Source organism: Camelus ferus, chromosome 9, assembly GCF_009834535.1.
Source record: "Camelus ferus isolate YT-003-E chromosome 9, BCGSAC_Cfer_1.0, whole genome shotgun sequence".
Lineage (NCBI taxonomy): Eukaryota > Metazoa > Chordata > Mammalia > Artiodactyla > Camelidae > Camelus > Camelus ferus.
Genome location: NC_045704.1, coordinates 44,506,872 through 44,526,893, shown reverse-complemented (window position 1 = coordinate 44,526,893; position 20,022 = coordinate 44,506,872). Strand labels below are relative to the sequence as shown.

At 36.5% G+C, this 20,022-nt stretch overlaps 1 protein-coding gene across 5 annotated transcripts in view; it reads right to left on the bottom strand.

Moving 5' to 3' along the window:
* Nucleotides 1–20,022, bottom strand: part of NFATC3 (nuclear factor of activated T cells 3) — a 114,180-nt gene that overhangs the window by 28,242 nt on the left and 65,916 nt on the right. For all 5 annotated transcript variants that reach the window (XR_004322462.1, XM_032486595.1, XM_032486597.1 and 2 more), the window contains exons 7-9: nucleotides 18,845–18,900; nucleotides 17,661–17,787; nucleotides 6,863–7,870 (exon numbers count right to left, since the gene is read on the bottom strand). Coding sequence is in view for 4 of the 5 variants with exons in the window: in XM_032486595.1 (XP_032342486.1) it covers nucleotides 6,863–7,870; nucleotides 17,661–17,787; nucleotides 18,845–18,900 (1,191 nt within the window). In the remaining variant the exon portion in view is untranslated. The remainder of the gene's footprint in view (nucleotides 1–6,862; nucleotides 7,871–17,660; nucleotides 17,788–18,844; nucleotides 18,901–20,022) is intronic.

Here is a 20,022-nt window from a genome sequence, read left to right as displayed (position 1 = left end):
ACCGAAAAGAGCTACTTGGTATATTTATCTAAGTTCCATCAAAAGCCAAGATGCCTGACAAGAGGTAATCTTGTAATCAAAGCCAGAGAACTGCCACCAAACCACAAAAGCTGAACTGGTGAGCCTAATTTAAAATATTTTTGTTCCTGTGAATGATTCATTTCCAAAGGAACTCAAAAACAGGATATGAATTTTAAAATAGAATACACCTTTAGACACTGGCTTTGTATCTTACACATGGCAGACATCAGAAAATTACTATGTTTACTGTGTTTATAGACGTTAGATTATATAAAGTAATCAATTATAGCTATTTCAGAAACCACTAAACACATGCACGGTGATCTAAACTTCAGACAGACCTGAATTCAAATGCCAGTGCCACATCATATGATATTTGTCTTTGTCTGACTTACTTCACTTATTATCATAATCTCTAGGTCCATCCATGTTAGAAAAGAAAGATACAACTTTTATTTACAAATCAGAAATAGACCTGTGGACACAGAAAACAAGCTATGGTTACCAGAGGGGAAGGTGGGGGTGGAGAGAGTAACAGATTAGGAGTTGGGATTAGCCGACACACACTACTATCTGTAAAATAGATAAACAACAAGGACCTTCTGTATAGCACAGGGAACTATATTCAGTTTTTCGTAATGAGCTGTAATGGAAAAGAATCTGAAAAAAATATATGTATATGTACAACTGAATCGCTCTGCTATATACCTGAAACTAACATTGTAAATCAAATACACTTCAATAAAAAATAAGAAAAAAAAATGTCAGTCCCAGTGTTTCTCACCATATAACACTGGTTAAGTGAAGCTCTCTGAGTCATATCTCTAAAAATAAGGCTAATAATTCACTTTTCATAGATTGTTGGGAAGAACTAATGAGCTACTAGCAAAGTGTCTACCACAGTGCTCCAAAAAAAGTTATATTATCAAGAAACAGTAACCATAATTCACTAATTATTTTAAAATATACTTTCTTTAGTGAACTTATTTTGAAGACTTAACGATATGCTGTGATATGCTATTTAGTGGTAACCTCTCTTGGATTTTTCACAGTTTATGTATAGATTTTAGTATCAAGCTGATTCAAAGAAAAATTTTTGCTCAAATGGGGTACAATTAATGTGTCCATATGAGAAACACAGACACACTTGATATAAGAAATAAAAGATCTTCTCAAATGCTTACCCCTGCTTCACTGGGTCTGAAAATTAAATTTTCTTATTATACATCAAAAAGTGGTTTTATCTCAGGCCCCTAATCCCTGTCATGATCTGTTCTGCATGAGGCATGATTCAAAACCTACATGGGTATTATCTGTGGGAACTTTCTGCCTCTGGAATTATTCATCATAAATACGTTTGAGGCTGGATGGTACATGTATGTCTCCTGAAAGAAGATTCATAACTTATTGAGAGTCCCAGTTAAAAGAGAAAGGTCAGTTTTATCTACCTCCCTCCCTTACTGTGTCCCTCAGGGATTCAACACCTCATTTGTGACCCACTCTCATCATTGGCTATGCCTGGCTTTCTTTTGTTTTATTTATTTAAATACAATAAACACCAGTAAAACGAGTATCCAAAAGGTGGAATAGAACACTGATAGTAATATTTACCTCTGCTCTTCCATACCAGCCTCCTGATTCCCCCATCCAAGTTAACCAACTGAAATGTGTGTTTATCAGTCCTTTGCTACTTGAAAGCAAGCTCTTCTGCTTGTCACCTATATACAAAACTGCAGCAGCTGAGGTCACATCTAGAGTCCCTGTTTACAGTCAAATTAGCAATTGCCCTACATTGAGGATCAGCATGTTACTGCACAGAGCCTGCAAGTGGCAGTGTCAGTTTTCACCACAGCAGCAGGTCAGGCTATATTTAACATGTATCCTCTCCTCCGCCGAAGAGCTGCAGCTGCGGCTCTGTTAGTTTGTGAACAAAGGAGGACAAGAGGGAAATGAGGGACTCCAATGGAAAGTTGTAACTGGATTCAGCTCAATCACAAATTAAATGGGCCTCTATTTAAAAGTCTAAGACAGAGTAGTTTAAGAATACTATAATTTTAATTAAAACGCTTAAAACACAGTGGTGACAATTTCAATATTTCTGTACTGTTTTAATGTATATCACTTGGTGCAAAAACTGGGACATATACCCTATAATGCACAAAAATGTTTAGGAAAAGTTATAGTTCCCCATATACAAATTTTAACATCTGAGTAAAAACTAACTTATTGATAATTTTATAGACGTAGCATACTTTTCAAGCGGGGCAATGGTACATCTAAGTAGAAAAGAAAAAGTAGCAAAAGAGTTTTGAACAATACTCTAATTGGCTGAATATGTACACATCACAGCCTTCCAAGGGGACTGCTTGAAAGAGAACATCACCTGGTAAAGGTCAGCATTCTGCTGTGACTATTACCCCAAGAAGTATTCCTCCTGAGGAGGGAGCCAGATTACTCTGAAACAGAGAAATGGTTCTGGGTCTCTTTTGAGCTTGGAAGACTGAAATGAGGGGCTAAAATAACCTCAATGAACTGAACAAGGATAGCTGTAAAGTTTAGTTTTGGGTTCCAAAAACAGCATATATAAAAACCCATGGTAGCAGGTGGGGGTGAAGGTGAGGAGAGTGGGGAGACAACGGGATGTGATTTAGTTATGACTAATGATTAGTACTCACAACTCACTAAATTAACAGCAACAGGGAGCTAAGAAGACCCCCTGGCATCACACTGTACTGATAAAATAGTCTTCTGAACAAGGAAGGTGATGGTTCCAATCCACTCTGAGCTGGCTAGAGTGTGTTCCCTTCTGGATATTGCACTATGAAAAGGAACTAAACACCAAGGTTCAAACAAAAGGGAACTACCTACCATGTCAGTGAGGGTGAGGGAAGGAGAACATTGCTGGAGTGTTTTTAAGACTTGGGAAAGAGATCAAGATTTCACACACGTGAAGGGCTATTACAGAAGGATTACATTTGTTCTGTGTGATTTCAGAGGCATCAGAGCCCAAATAAAACAAGGGTGGCTGGAACTCAAAAGGCCCTGAGATGTTCCAAAGAAGCTGGAGAGGAAGAGACCAACAGGAATATAATATCACTAGGGACACCAGAGTAGGAATTCCAGAGTGAAAAAGGACAGAGTTGAGAGCCTTTAAAACTTCATCTATAGTGAGAATCTATACTCTTAAAATTACACTGGCTTCTCCCACAAACCAAGGCACTGTGGAGAAAACAGCATTTTCTTTCATCTATTCTGCTTCGTCTACATCTGGAGTCTCAACTCACAACTGATGAGAAACATGACTGTAGATACTGGAAAAACTCCTAGAGCACTGAATTAGGAGTCAGGAGACTTGGGTTTTAGTCTTTACTCTGCTATTAACTCAGTGTTACAGTGTTACCCTGGACGAATACCTTAAGTTCTGTAAAACTCAGATCCTTTATCTATAAAACGAAGGAGCCATATTAGAGTATTTTTAGTTCTATAAGTCTTGAATTTCTGAGCTGAGGTGCACCAATATCTTCTCTCTATTAAATGTCACTGAATTTATAATAAAAATTTTAGGTGTTGGGGGTAGGGGTATAGCTCAGAGGTAGAGCATGTGTACTTGGCATCCATGAGGTTTTGGGTTCAATCCCTAGTGCCTCCGTTAAGGGGAAAATAAAATTAAATAATTAAGGTGTTGATGTCTGTATTTCTAAAAGTAACAGTCAAGTAATACTTGAATGATTCTTGACAGACTCCATCTTAATTAAAAACTTCAAAAATAAAAAGGATATTTTATGTACTAATATTTAATTTGATATAAAAGAAAGGGGGGCAAATATAAAACAAATAGGATTAACAAAAAGTTATTAGGATTAGGTACATACATTTAACTAGTATAACACATAATTAAAAATTTACTTGTGTCTTCTAGGTGTAAAGTGGAAATTACTTTGTACTTAATACGCATCACAATATAGAAAAGTTAAAATAAAACCTGAGCTTGAGCTAACTGCAAAGTTCACTTTAAGTACTTCTAATCCTTTTTGGCATGTTTTATGGCTTACTGTTAAAGTTTAGCAGAAAGGGGACATTAAAGTACTATGGAGTTCAAATATGATGGAGTTCAAGGCCTATATGTTGTCATTTTTTAATTAATTTATATTAAAACTCTGTAGAACTGTAGGATTTTCTAAGTACCTAGAAGTTTACCTTCAAAGGGAAATCCATGTAACATAATGAATGAGTCAGGAGGCAAATATCAAAAATTCATTTTAGAATTCAAGTAAAGCACTAAAATGTACCTTGCAAAAAATTTACATCAAATAATCTGAGATGCCCAGGAGTGTATTTTACTTTTTCCCCCTCTTAAATTACTGCTAGCACCACTGAGCATCTATCAAGTCTCCTGATAGGTGGCAATGAGGGAATTCAGTAGCTAGTCCCTGTCCTCTTGGGGCTACAATCTGGGAACTTTGCTTGACTGTGAATGGAACAAAAAGGAAGTGGCTTTTATATTTGCCATCATAGATCTCATCTTTCCAGATTCTCTGTTTTTGCAACACATCTTCACAAATTCAAAAGATGAAATAAATACAGTTTTCATAAAACCTTCCTAGAAGTTCCAATTTGCAGTCCTCCCCCCAAAATCACTTAATTTGTGGTAAATTAGAAAGAGGAGGTTCCAGTTTTGGTCTCTCTTTAAAAAGAAAAATGTCTTCATTTGGAAAGAAAATGAACTGAAACACCCCATGAGACCAGCTTAATAAATCTTATGTCTTCAGTGCCATCACAAATGGGTGGTAGGTTATTACTTAAGGTCATATCTTTTGTTTCAGGGATCAAGGATTAAAATTCTAAATATAAATCTTAAAAACACTATGAATATTTACTCAAAAACTGCCAAAAGAATGAATAGGTAACATTTTCATAGCCTATGTATATTTTGAAAAGCCTGAAGCTATTTCAAATCTGTTTTGCATCAAAGTAGTAGCCTCCTCTCTATCTGGTATCCATCACTATTTAAGTAGGCAGTGACACGTACACCAGCTATGCGTAAAGAGAACAGCCAGACACCAGGGCCCTCAAGTACTCCCAATACAAGTATGACAGATCAGATACAGTTGTGAACGTATATTCATGCAGTGAAATTCTGCACACGCATTCCTGGAGAATGTTTCACTATTCTCTAGGAATTAAAGAAAGCTTGAGGGATCCCCTGTAGCACAGAGTTCAAACCACCATGGCCTGTTGTTGCTAGGAGGCAGCTATAGTGCTGCAAGAAAGAGACTACACTGAAAGATCTGATTCCAGTCTGAACTCTGATACTTATCATTTGTGTGACCTTCAGAAAGTCTAATTCTCTAAACATAGCTATCTAGCAGATCAGTAAGGGTCAAGTTAGAAAACAAATTTAATTGGTGAATCTGCTATACAAATTGTAGGTGTTCCTTCAGTTTACAAATATACCTCCTGTTTACACACAAATGACCTGGCATAACCTCTTGTGGCTTTGAAGGCCATTCTTTACTATGCCATCTGCCCTCCAGCTACAGATAATCATGCTTTCCCAAAGCTCTGTGTTTCTGCTTATGTTGTCTGACTTTCCCTTTGATCCTCATTTCTGATACTACACTTGAAAAAAGCCAAGTGATTGACCCTCATTTACTGAAAACATATATTCATCCTCCAGGACCGGCTCAAACGTCATCTCCTCAAGGAAGCCTTGCTGAATTCTTATAGAATCTCTCTTATCCCTCTGCTGATCTCCCAGTGTGCTTATTTTATATCTTGGTTGTAACTGACTAAGACCTACTGCATTGCATAGTCATGTACTGATCTGATAGTAAAGTCCTGGCAGGGGAAGGCAGCAGAGGCAGTTGCCATATTTTATTTACCTTCCTTTCCCCTTATGTCTAGAATTTGTAATTTAATACAAGCTTTGCAACTAAGTAGTAAACTCAACCTCTCCAGATATATAAAGAAATTGGCTGATCTACAGTTACTTTTCTATAGATTAATACAGAATCAGAGAGAGAACTAAAATTCTATATCCATGTTTCAAAATTTTCATATTGGACAACAGTTACAGGTAGCTTTCACCGAATCCCTATATAGACAAAATTTCACTACCATATAAATGACAAAGCCAATAAATTCTAAAATTATTATATAAAAATCCTATCTTGGGGGCATTTTAAATTATTGAAATAACTAATATTCCAGACTGCAGTCCAATTTATTGATTTCATAAAAACGGGTCTACATACCAACTTGCTACATTTATATAAATAGCTTCTTTTTATCATGGTGCCAACAGCTGTACCAGCAGCAGCAAACCAGTCTGGTCTTGTACCATCACCACTATCTGACTCAGCAAGCTGGCAGGGCCACAGAGAAGTAGGTTCTTTACTTGTGTGAGTCTCTTCAAGGACAGGAACTCTGTCCTAATACACTGCTGGTATTTCTAGCATCTAACTCTGTGCCTTGCAAATGGATGGCATTCAGCAATGTTTACTAAATTAACACTTCTAAATTCCATTCTCTAGACACTGTGACCTCATATATGTTCTGAAAGAAAAAATGCCCACTAAATCTATCTTCAGTTCCATCACAAATGAGTGGTAGGTTATCACTCAAAGCCTCACCCTTTGCAATAGATATTAGTGGTAAAATAAACTTTAAAGCACATATGTTCATTTCTATTCTCAGAGTCATATATTAACATATTTCTAGTAACAACAACTTATTAAAAAGCCCAACCATATGCCAAGAAGCAATCCACGGTAACTTATGACTCTTAAGAGAAGGAAGTTCCTGGATCTTCACTGCTTTAAGAACACAGACATGAACTTACCATCATCTAAAGTGATGTCCTGCAGACCAATTGTTGAAAAGTTAGGTTCCTGCTCTTCAGGTTCAGGTTTAATGTTCACAGTTGCCTCATCAGGTGGAAATGAAGCTGGATCACACAAATTGTGACATAATAAAGATGAAGGTGCTGAAAGACCTCCCTGGCCTGTATTTTGTGCTTGAGTTGAGTGCTGTCCAGAATGCATTCTGGTGGCTAGAGACGGTGATGAGGCAGTTCCTGAGCTAGGAGACTGGTAAGGCATAGGCTGTAGCTGAGGAGATGGTGGCCCAGAAAGTGGTGAACTGGCCAGGGGATGAGAGGCTGCTGGGGAAGCTGCTGTAGCAGACCCTGAAGGTGAAGGACCATACGTAATGGGCTGTAATTGAGGGGAAGGCTGACTTGTGACCTGGTCGGCCACTGGAGAAGAAAGAGATCTTTGTCCTGTGTTTGAACAATGGTATCCCATTGACTGCAGATGAGGCAGGGTCTGCACAGACTGAGGTGTGTGGGCTAAGAGATGTCCTGTTGAGCCTGAATTTGAAGAATGAAATGGTATGGATGACGGTGGTTGACAGCCAAGATTTATTAAAGTAGGAAGCGCTGCATCCTGCTGAAACAAAACTGGATCAAATTCTTGACTAGAGGCAGCATTAACAGGAAGACAAGTTGGTCCATTGAATACAACATTAGTTTGCATAGGCTGATAGGAAGACCCCACAGGAGGTGTTGGTGTGACTTGAAAAGGCTGGTGGAGGACTGAAGAAGGTATCATATGCTGTTCTTTACCAGCACTCTCATCCCTACACTGCAGCTGTGGCAGATGGGATGAGGTTACCATGGATGCATATGTTTGCTGGATGGGACAAACCAAGCTTCTCTGTGCTGACAGTACACTGTCATGTAGGTGTCCTGTATCTGAGGAAGGCCTCTTGGTCTGGGCAGGATGAGGCATAGGCAATGATGGAACTGAAGACAAGTCAATCTCTTCTCTGTGTTCTTGCTTCATCAAAACTGAAAAGGAAATGATTAAAATAAATGTAATTACGTAACACATAAGATAATTATGAAAGGCCTTCATTCTAGGGTGCACAACTGCAGCACACATCCAAGCTAGGGGTTGAAAACTCAAATGTCTTCAGGGAAGGCAGATACCATAAATATATGAAGTCAGTAAACTATAAGACAACAGGGAGTGGCTCTTGCTCTAAATATATTCAAGTTAAAAAAGAAACAATACCATATAGAACTCTATTATAAAGTAATGTTGGAAAGATCTCTAAGATATGTTGCTAAGTAACAAAAAAAACTGAACTACAGTACATAAAATGCTGTGTGTATATATACATATGTATACAGACATACATGTTTTTGCTTATATACATATAAATATCTCTGGAAAGATACACATGAAACTGATAACTGCTAGATTTACTGCTGGAAAGGGAAACTAGGTGACTAGGGGATAGGAGAATGAAGGAGATTTACTTCTTACTGTGTAAGTTTTTGGGTCTTTTGAATGTTTTCACTATATATATATATATATATATATATATATATATATATATATATATATATATATATAAAACCTATTTAAAAATAAATAATTTTTTAATGAAATCCCAAAATCCTATGGCTAATAAAAGCCTTAAATTGAGATCTCTGATCTAAAACTTACCAATCACCTGGTTTTACATGTTACAACTGTGAGATAATAGAAAATATATATTGGTCTTTGCCGCTGGTTCCTGCCACAGAATTCCTAAAACCTTTGCAATTTCCTGGGTGAGAGGAGTGTTTCTGGTTCTAATGAGGTGAGTGGGTGGGCTCTTGGATGACAGCTAGTCACCAGAAACATCAAGCCATGGTTCGTTAGAAGCTTGGAATTTTCAGCTTCACCCCTCATTCTCTTGAGAAGGAGAAGGGCTGAAAATGGTGTTAATGATTTATCATATCCTCATGATGAAGCTTCCATAAAAGTCCCAAAAGTATGGGGTTCGGAGAGTTTCCAGGTTGATGAAGTGTCCCTTCACATATACCTTGCCCTATGCATCTCTTCCATTTGGTAGTTCATCTGTATCCTTTAATAAACTTAATAAACATATCTTTTAATAAACTGGTAAATGTAAGTAAGTGTTTCCCTGAGTTCTGTGGAACCTCAGATTTTTAGCTGGTTGGTCAGAAGCATAGGTGACCAGAAGCTGGGAGATTGGGGACGGGATGTGTGGGGCAAGTCTTGTGGGACTGAGCCTTTAACTGTGGGATATGACACTATCTCCAGGTAGGTAGTGTTACAATTGAGTTAAATTGTAGGACACTTGGCTGGTGTCAGAGAATTACTTGTGAGGAAAAAACCTTCAGATGGTGACTAGTAGTGTGAGAAGTAAAGTGTTCTGTGTGAGTAATAAAGGAGACTCCCAGGAGGGAAACCCAGTAGGGAAGAACTGGGTTTTTCCCTACAGAGGGAGGAAAAAAAACCCTGAGTTTTAGTCCTTTACAGCATTATATACTGGAAATCATGAATCTGACATTCATAAAGCTTCTAGTTTATAATGGTTTTCATGTGTATCTCATTTGATCCTCAACCATCATCAGATTCATATTACAAGAGGAATAATGGGGGATCAAAAGAAGTACTAGACTCCACAAAAAACCCAGAAGAGCTAATAAACAATTTAATAATGCTGCAGGATACAAAATCAACATGCAAAAATGAGTTGTATTTCTATAAACGAGTAATGAACAATCCAAAAAGGAAATCAAGAAAACAATTCCATTTACAATAGCATCAAAAATAAAATACTTAGGAATAAATTTAACCAAGGAGTGTAAGGCTTTACACTGAAAACTATAAAAGACTACAAAAGAAATTAAAGAAGATAAATAAATAGAAAGATATCTTGGATTCATGAATTGGAAGGCTTAATTATTTGCTAAGAACATAGTACTTTCCGAAGCAATTTTCTGTTTCAGTGAAATCCCTATCAAATTCCCAATGGCATTTTTGGGCAGAAATAGAAAAATCCATCCTAAAATTCATATGTAATCTCAAGGGACCCCAAATAGCCAAAACAATCTTGAAAAAGAACAAAGACAGAGGACTCACACTTCCTAGTTTCTAAACTTACAACAAAGCATAAGGATAGACCTACAGACCATAAGGATAGATCAATGGAATAAAACAGAAAGTCCAGAAACAAACCTTTACATATATAATCACTGCTCTTCAAACAAGGGGTGCCAAGACCATTGAACAGGGCAAGAACAGTCTACTCAACCAACAGTGCTAGGACAACTGGATATCACATTCAAAATAATAAAGATGTAACCTTATTTGACATCATGTATAAAAATTAACTCAAGTGGATCAAACACCTAACACAGAGCTAAAACTACAAAATTCTTAGAACAAAGGGCAAAAGCTTTATGACATTGGATGTGGCAGTGGTTTCCTAAGTAGGATACCAAAAGCATAGGCAACAAAAGAAAAACAGATAAACTGAACTTCAAAACTGAAAACTTCTGAACATCAAAGAAACACTATCAATAGGTGAAAAGATAACCCACAGAATGGAAAATGTATTTGCAAATAATATTTCTGAAAAGGATTGAATATTTAGAATACATAAGGAACTACAACTCAACAGGAGTTGGGGGGTTGGTTTACCAGTTCTCTTCTCTAGGATTGGTAATTACAGAGATGAAACAAAGCTAGAGATGCTATATGGTGAAAGCCTGCCTGAGAGTAAAGCCAACAGAAAGAAAAGCAGAGTTAAGATGAAGAGAAAGCCTAAGCCCTGAGACAACACTGCTTGAGCTGAAGCATGTCTGAAGCCAGCATTCCAGTTAATCTTCCAGTTATATGAGCCAATAAATTCTTTTTTGTTAAGCTAGCTTGAATTGGGTTTCTGTTACTTGCAACTGAAAGTCCTAATTTACTTCAAAACAATTTTTATGAAGTAGGGATTATTATTATCCCTGCCTTATAGAAGAGTATACTGAAAAGGAGATTAAAGACACTAAGATTTCACAGCAGCTAAGTGGTATCATAAGGACCTGAAGACAAGTTTTTCTCCCTCCAAAGTCCATGCTTTTAATCACTGCAGTATATTTTATTACCAAGAAGATTCCATTTCACCATTCCATCAAGCAAGCAGAAGCTACGAACACCAATCATCAACCTTTCTGACATGAGAAAAAGTAGCAGATCCATGATTTAGGATGAATCTGCTTGATGAATGAAATGCTTAAGGTAGGAATCAATGTATTTTGCTTACTTTACTTAATATGCTTATCAAAGTAGAAAAGAATCATTAATTTATTATGTCAAAACAACTGGTTTCTCTTGGCAAGCACTTCAGCCCACTAAAAATTATCTACTTTACCTTCCTATTGAAGTGCTACAACTCATTTAAAAATAATTTTCCTAAATTCACATCTCATTGTTCTTTCCAAGTTTTGAATTAGTTTACTACTAATTAACATAATTAAAATTTTCATGACCTTCAAAACGTGTAAGAACTTCATTTTATGTCAAAAGAAGGTAACAGTGATACCCAAAGCAAGGTCTAATCTCATCTGACCATTTATCTAACCTCTGCCATGTACATAAGCACTATATCAATCTGAGAAAATAAAGGTAAGAATTTAGACAGCCTTGCTTTTTAAAAAAGACAGCCCTGATAGTATTATTTTACTGTAGAAGAGGTGATTAATGGAGTGTTTGTTTGGGGGTGCTTTTGAGTTCTACACTTTACTCTGGTTTCCTAGCAAGAAAAGAATGGGTTCATTATTCATCTGCTTTAGCTTTTCAATCTGGCAACTGGTGAGCCCACCCCTAACAATGAGACAACAACTCCAATCTTCTTGTTGCTTCTGTCACAACGTTCATTTTCTTGACCCAGGCTTCCATCCAGTTTCCGATTCTTGCTCAAGTATTTCATTTCAGGTCCACTGTGTTTACTGGCTCCTGACTTCTCTAATGTCTTGATATACTTACTTTTCTTCTGACTTTGGGAGAACTAGAACTTTGTCCCTGGCCTACTGGATTTTTTTCGTCTTCTACTTTGGCTCCTACTCGGGTCCCAGGAAAGCCATGGTGAACCCTATACCCAGAGTCATATTACCACATAAGAAAGGAAAATATCCAAGAAAGCCTGATTAACCCTGGGTGGAGCAGGTGGGGCCCTTGGTTACATAAGTAATTGGTTATCATGTATGAAAAATGAGACAGAGGGACTGAAAACTACAGCATAATATCAATCTTTTTTGCATAATCCAATCCTTGTTTCTATGTTCCTGACCCACATCTGGGTACCCAGACTAATAGTTCTGCTCTACTAAATTGAACGTACATCCACCCTACCAAATCAAGTACCACTCTTTTTGTCTATAAAAGATTCAGACTCCAACCTGACCAAACCATAAGAAGTGCCTACTGCTGGCCTATGGTAATTTATTCTTGTTTGGAGGGAAATACAGTTAAACAGACCTTACAATATCTGGAATGAGATGACTTTCAGAAACAGATTAATTTTATCTTTTGTATTATATATGCTCATTCTCAGGTTTAGAATATTGATGAATGGAGTGATCCAGGAAAAAAAAAATCAACTGTTGTAGTGGTTTTCAAACCATGAGAAGCCTCACAACTCTTCTTTAAGTAATAGATGTGTAAAAACAGGATCCAGAGTTAGAGCTCTGGATTTCCTGTTACAGTATAAACCGAGCACCCAAGCTAGCTTTCATCCTTTTTTATTTATTTGCTTTTTGCATAAGACTTTATTTGAAGAATAAAACCATTTAAACAATTTGAAAACCACTGCATGAGTATTATACCCTCATTTTATGGAGGTTAATCAGTAGTAGTTACAGTCTGTGTCAGAGCTGAGATCTGATCTCCTGACTATAAGGCAGGCTTTTTCCCCCAATCAAAACAACCACAATCCAAAAGTCAGTCTGTCTAGTCAACTATTTGGAACATGGAATATACCTTCCCACAGGCAAAATATTATACATGAGAGTTTAGCTCTAATGCTGCTTAGAAAAATCCCCATAATTCTAAAAACCAGAGCTAGGTGGTACTTCCAAGTACAAATAACTTCTGCTGGGCTTTAGAGGGAGAAACAGTTCCTCAATAGCTTCAGGGGTGCTAGGGTTGGGGTATGGCCCCCTATCTCAGAAGTTCTAAAGCTAGAGGTTAGGCAGAAGTTCAGGCAGTACCACTAAGGAAGGGCTGTGTGCTCCCTTACCAATTGCTGTAATTTGTGAATCATACACATTATGCTGAAAACTGACTTCATTCTATAAAGTGAATGGATTGTGGGACAAATAATGCTAAACATATTTTCTTTTTTTTTTTTTAGATAAACATATTTTCTAATTTAAACAAACACCTTTTTAAAAAATAAGGCATTTGCAGTTAGTGACTATTCTTCCATTGGATATTGGTCAGATCCCTATTGCTAAGGGGTTGCCAAAAAGGAAACAAATCAACAAATCCCTTAATAAAAAACAAGCAACTTATGAATATCTAAAATTTTTATAAGTAAAATTTAAAAAGGAATTATTTGCCACACCATAAACAAATGGCAAAAATCTCTAAAGAACTCATTCAAATTAATAAAACAAATACAACTCGAACATAACAAAGACAGGGTCATTCAATAGACTTCTAAGAAACTATTAAAATTCTGTAAAAATATCCACTGATGAGGAAAAATAAAAATGTTCAGGTTACAAAATTAGTATATATAGTATGGTTCCATTTCTATTTTTAAAAAGATTTATCTATACATGGCTCAAAAAGATCTAGAAGGATATAATGACAGTTTCAGAGTAGATATTTTAAAGTATTTTTTCAACTTGTTTTTCTAAAAAAAACCCCACAGTAATGTATTTGCTTTTGTAAAACTTTTAATCAAAATTTTTTTAGAAAAACAAAAAAGCCAAATGTTATAAGGAAAGGTAGTAATCAACCAGAATAAGGACTATCCAAACACTCCTGTGTCCATTCTTCCTTCTGTTGGTGTGTACCACCTGATCTGTATTCTGTCAACCACAAGGCCAGTAGTGATGACAGCTGCAGTCCAATCCAATATTCTCTCAGCACTCTGGGGCCCCACTGATTTCCATTTTCATATGTAATACCCTCTAGGACTCTGCCTTTATACTGTCCTCCCAGTTCAAGAGCTGATAATGTAAAGGCATTACATTTGCTCCTTTCTGTTTGCCTGTTGCCACCACTATGATGGTAGTAATCAACACCTCTAATCTGCTGACCCTACTGTTGTATTTTTCCCCCAATCTTGGAAGCCCTGTCCCTTCTTATCCAAGTTAGATTATATAATCCCTCATCTCAATAGCGTTTGATAACATTCTTGGACCATGGGTCTTTAGTAAATCTTACCCTGGAGGAGCCCTACTATACATATTTTACCCCCTGCCCTAAAGAAGCTGCTTAAGATAGAGCTAATGGAGTTCTGCAGTAGAGCTAATCAGTATCTATAAATTCATCAATATCAACATCAAAGGTGCTCTTTGATCATGCCTAGAATCCTATTAGGTTTCTGGGAAAACTTACTTTCCCCCTTCACTTTATAACAACTTTTCCAAACTTTTCCACATTCTTAAACTGCCAGATCACCCACAATCTCTTCCTTCTGCTCACAACAGGAGAATTCATGTGATTCTTTTCAGAAATAAAATTGAAGTTATCATATGGAAACTCCCTAAACTCTCCATTACTAAATCTATAAAACTTTCATTTCTTCCTTTTTTTTAACATTTTGTATTGATTTATAATAATTTTACAATGTTGTGTCAAATTCCAGTGTAGAGCACAATTTTTCAATTATACATGAACATATATATATTGTCACATTTTTTTTCTCTGTGAGCTACCATAAGATCTTGTATATATTTCCCTGTGCTATATAGTATAATCTTGTTTATCTATTCTACATTTTGAAATCCCAGTCTATCCCTTCCCACCCCCCCACCCCCTTGGCAACCACAAGTTTGTATTCTATGTCTATGAGTCTGTTTCTGTTCTGTATTTATGTTTTATTTGTTTTGTTTGTTTTTGTTTTAGTTTTTTTCAGATTCCACACATGAGCGATCTCATATGGTATTTTTGTTTTTCTTTCTGGCTTACTTCACTTAGAATGACATTCTCCAGGAGCATCCATGTTGCTGCAAATGGCGTTATGTTGTCGGTTTTTACGGCTGAATAGTATTCCACTGTATAAATACACCACATCTTCTTTATCCAGTTATCTGTTGATGGACATTTAGGCTGCTTCCATGTCTTGGCTATTGTAAATAGTGCTGCTATGAACATTGGGGTGCAGGTGTCATTTTGGAGTAGGGTTCCTTCTGGATATATGCCCAGGAGCGGGTATAAAACTTTCTAATGTACAACCATCTTGTTCATTTACTTTACCTTCCCCTCCTGTTCCTTCTCCCATTTAAGGTCCATTCCAATTTGCATATTTAAAATCCTTTCCTCTCCTATCCTTCTCAGAAACCTGATATTCTTTATCACCACTGATGCTCTCTGCCCTATACATTCCAAACACTCTAGCTGTTTGAATCACCTTTTTAACCTTCCTGAGTCTCTCCCATATAAACCTGACACTCCACAATTAGTAATTTGAGAGAAGACTAAACTGGTCATTAACATCTTATAAAGAGACATAAGAAAAATTATTTTTGAAATACAAGTCTGATCATATCACCTCTCTGTTAAAGCTCACTTCTTACAACTCTTGTAATACCCTATGATCCAATCAACCACAGGCCTTTGCATATGCTGCTGCCTTTATCTGGAATGTTCTCCCACACTTTATCTAACATCGTAATTAACAGTATAGACTTTATGGCCATATTACTTGGATTCAAATCTCACCTCTGCCCTTATTAGCTGTGACCTCAGTTCACTCATTTGCAAAATGGGGAGAACAACAGTACCTACCTTATAGGGTTATGGGAGTATAAATGAGTAATTATGAATAAACTGCTTAGAATAGCACCTGGCACACACTAAATGCTCTGCATGTTTGCTGTATAAATGAACAAACAGATGTAGTCTAGCGTAACAGTCAGGAGCCCAGACTCTGGAACTAGACTGCCTGTGTATGACGTTTGGCTCTAAGACACATGCTGTGAGACCTTGGGCATATTACTTAACCACTCAGTATCTTCATTTGTAAAATAAGGTAATAACCTATCCCATATGTCTATTATGAGGATTAAATGAATCAATATAGAAAGTGCCTAGAACAGTACTAAGAACATAGTAAATGTTATATAATCATAAAGTATTACTATTATTTTCCAGTTATCAACTGAAGTATCAGTTCCTTATGAAAGTCTTTTCTCAATCAGCCTAGGCAAGGGTCCCTCTGTTATTTTCACCCACAGCATTGTTTACCTTTCCTTCATCGTCTTTATCTCAGTTCCTAATTACAAATTTGTAGTTCATTTATTTAGTGATTTATTAGCTTCTATTTGTTCCACTAGATTATATGTTCCACGAGAGAAGAAGCTGAGATAGGTTGTGCCCACATAAATGTGCCCTTAAATACTTAGGGAATTGGGGGAGGGTATAGCTCAGTGGTACAGCACATGCTTAGCATGCATTAGGTCCTGGGTTCAATTCCCAGTACCTCCATTAAAACAAACAAACAAACAAACAAACCTAACTAACTCCCCACCAAAAAAAATTAGTGAATTAATGGGTAAATGAAATGGCTAACCAAAATCTTTAGTTTTCAAAGATTTGTATTCTATTTGAAAATTAGCTGAAGTATTTTATTACCAAATAATGTATTACCATAATCAAGTAATATTAATTTTCAGACTCTGGAATATAAGTGGTCTTTAGAGGCTATAAATGATATACAGTCAGGCTTTAAAAAATATGATAACTTTGACACAACATTGTAAAATGATTATAAATCAATAAAAAATGTTAAAAAAAATATGATGACAAATGAATGACCACTAATAACCAGCACCCTTTCAAATTCAAGCATTTATTCTTTTCATTTACTATAAACGATTTAAAAGTTTTTGCAAGAATAAGTTTTGGATAGTAAGGTTCACTACGATTTTTTATCATCATATGCCCTGGTGACTAACATGGCACCTAGCAGAGAAGACTTCTACAAATATTTGTTCTTTAAGTATGTAGACATCAGCATGAATTACTGCATAAAATATTTATGTGTCACAATCAAGACCTGGAAACTTATAGCACTTAACTGCTGCAAAAAGAGGTGTGGAGGCCTCCTTTGTTAGGGTGTATCTATAAAATCAGAAATTCTGCCATCAACTTTATATCCTCCATAGCCCATAATATGCTACAGTTGCTGCTTGGTAAATGAAAATTTAATGAGAGATTTTTCCATCTGATTGAAGTGGGATGAGATGAAGACACTATGAAACAGGCACACTGCATACAGTCCTAAAGGCACAAGGGGAGTTCACACATATTCACAAAGACTTGCCCTTCCTATAATGCTGGTGATTCTTGGTAGCTCCTGAAAAACCAACTTCAAATCTACATTCAATCTTATGATTTCCTTACAATAAATGACTACAAAATAACAACTGACAGCAGATCTAATATTTAAAGTCAACACAAACTTTACAGATTAGGCATATGCTGGGATTTTTATTGGTTATAAGCACCCTACCTTAAACACTCCAATCCAATCCAATCCAATAGGATTCATTAAACAACTTTTTATTCATTACGAAAGAGAGTTTTATAGTAAACCATCACAACACCACCTCATACCTGGTGTATAAGTAAAACGTTGAGACTGGCTTTTTTTCCTCTTGCCATTGCAAAGATAAAAGTGCACCTGCACTGCAGCTGTAACTGCTGGGTTATGATATGGAGGAACTTCAAGGACAATGTGAGCCTAAGGAGCATGGAAAGCAAGATTGTGTTACACTCAGAACTAAAAATGAAATGCACCTGCTAAACTCAACACAGCTCATAAGTCTTAACTACTCATGCTCTTCCATCATAGATCATTATACATATCAATTGGTCATGTAAGTCATCTGGAGATTTACTCTATGGATACTTCAGTCTTAACAGAGAAAGGTCTTTCAAGTAAATCATTAAAGAAGAAATTGCTTTCCAATCACTCAACTGGGTTTCTAGTTGTAGCAGAAATAAAAAGTCTTATATACTATATAGTCAGATACTTTTTTCTAGTAAATACTACATTAGACATCTTAACTGGAAGTCTGCTCCAGTTTTTAATCAAGTTTAATATTTCCCAAGTTGTGTTACAGTTTAGAGTTCTTATCCTAAATTTTATATTCAAAATGTTCTACATTGGCAATACACAAAATCTGTATCCATATCAACAATAATTTTACACAAGCAGGATGAAAACCTTTAGCCCCAAACCAATTGTAATCCTTAACCTAATTTCTCCAGGTGTTTGGAGAGCATTGTGGGAAGTGGTGTTGTCTATCCCAGAGAAAATTCTGTCTCTATTTTGACCAGGATGATGGAACCACGGCTTGCAGTGTTGAATCCGGGAAGGCTTAATTGGAGGAGTTGGGAATAGTGTATTAAATACACAAACCCCTGAGGATTGTCCTCCTATTTTTTGCCAACTATGTATAGCCTTCACTGAACTTGTTTGATTTCTTCACTGAATTCAGGGAAATAAATTAATGATAACTTCAGTAAGAACCTTCCAATAACCTTTCATTTCTAATTTCTCCTTTCCTGTACACAAAAAAAGGAGAAAAAAAGACACCAACTGTTAGAAAGATACCTTCTTAAACTTTAATTTTAGTATCAGGAAAGTATCTTTCATCCAAATTTCTAAAAATTCTAGTTTACTTTTCTGTTACTCAAAAGAAAAAAGACTCCTCATCTATACCATAAGGTAGCATTATCCAATTTTCTCATTAAGCTTCTTACACATTTCTAAAGAAATAAGGTAAACTTCTCACCCCTTGACATTTTTCCTTGATTATTTTCCCTTCTACTTCCCACTGAGGTCGCCCATCTGTTGAAAAAAAACAATTTACAGTTAAAAGTAATTAAAGTCAGAAAGCACATAAACAAAATCTAATGTATCTAGTGTCACAAATTTATTGGCAAAAGGAATCTTTATCTCATTGACTTCTGTTATGAAAATAAAATGTGTATTTCAAGGGGGAAAATGTGGAGAAAGATCTTGGGCTGCCTGAGTTTGGAGGCCCCACAATTTTATTCTACTAAGTGATGTTTGAAAATCTTCTGAGATTACTTCCACCAAGTGGCCAACTTCTGCTTGTATGCCTTAAGCAACAGGAAACTCACTCCCTAACCAACTAACCCACTTCATCTTTGGATAATAATTGCCACTGAAAGCTCTTCATGATAGATGACATCTGTCTCTTTCTAGTATCCAGCCTCTGGTCTAAGTACTACTCCTTGCAGTCACCCCACAAAAATCCTGAGTGCTTCTCTGAGAGATTAATATTTCAGATGTTTAAAGGTAGATATGTTTGCCTGTGTCTCCTTTTCTGCTGGCTAGTATCCCCAGTTCTCCATGTATCCCTAAACAACAGTTTAGCTCTCCTGATCATTCTTCTTGAACATTGCTGCAGTGTGACAACCTCCCTCTAAATGCATCAGGCCAAGGACTGAATAGCCCAGCTGAGAAATGATCCAGCATGACAGAGAGTGACTGAGGCGCTTGCCATTTTATATGGAGATGTTCTCTCTCTGTTAATAGAAGTTTACTGGGGCAGCTACACCATGCTGACTCTTACACTTAGTGTTTGGCCAGCAAGTGTTCCTCAGTCTGCCACATTTTCCTACTACCAAGCTCAAGTGCCCACACTGTGAAATTACACAGTTGTTTTTTTTTTTAACCCCTAACCCTTGTTATGTTCATTTCTCCCTACTAGACTTCACCTTCTAGTATTGCGTGGCTTGTCAAGATCTTTTTACTGTATAGCACAGGGAAATGTATTCAAAATCTTGTAGCAACTCATGGTGAAAAAGAATATGAAAATGAATGTATGTATATTCATATATGACTGAAAAATTGTGTTGTACACCAGAAAATGACACATTGTAAACCGACTACAACTCAATTTAAAAAAGAGAGAGAAAACTAATTAGCACAGCTTCTAGGTAG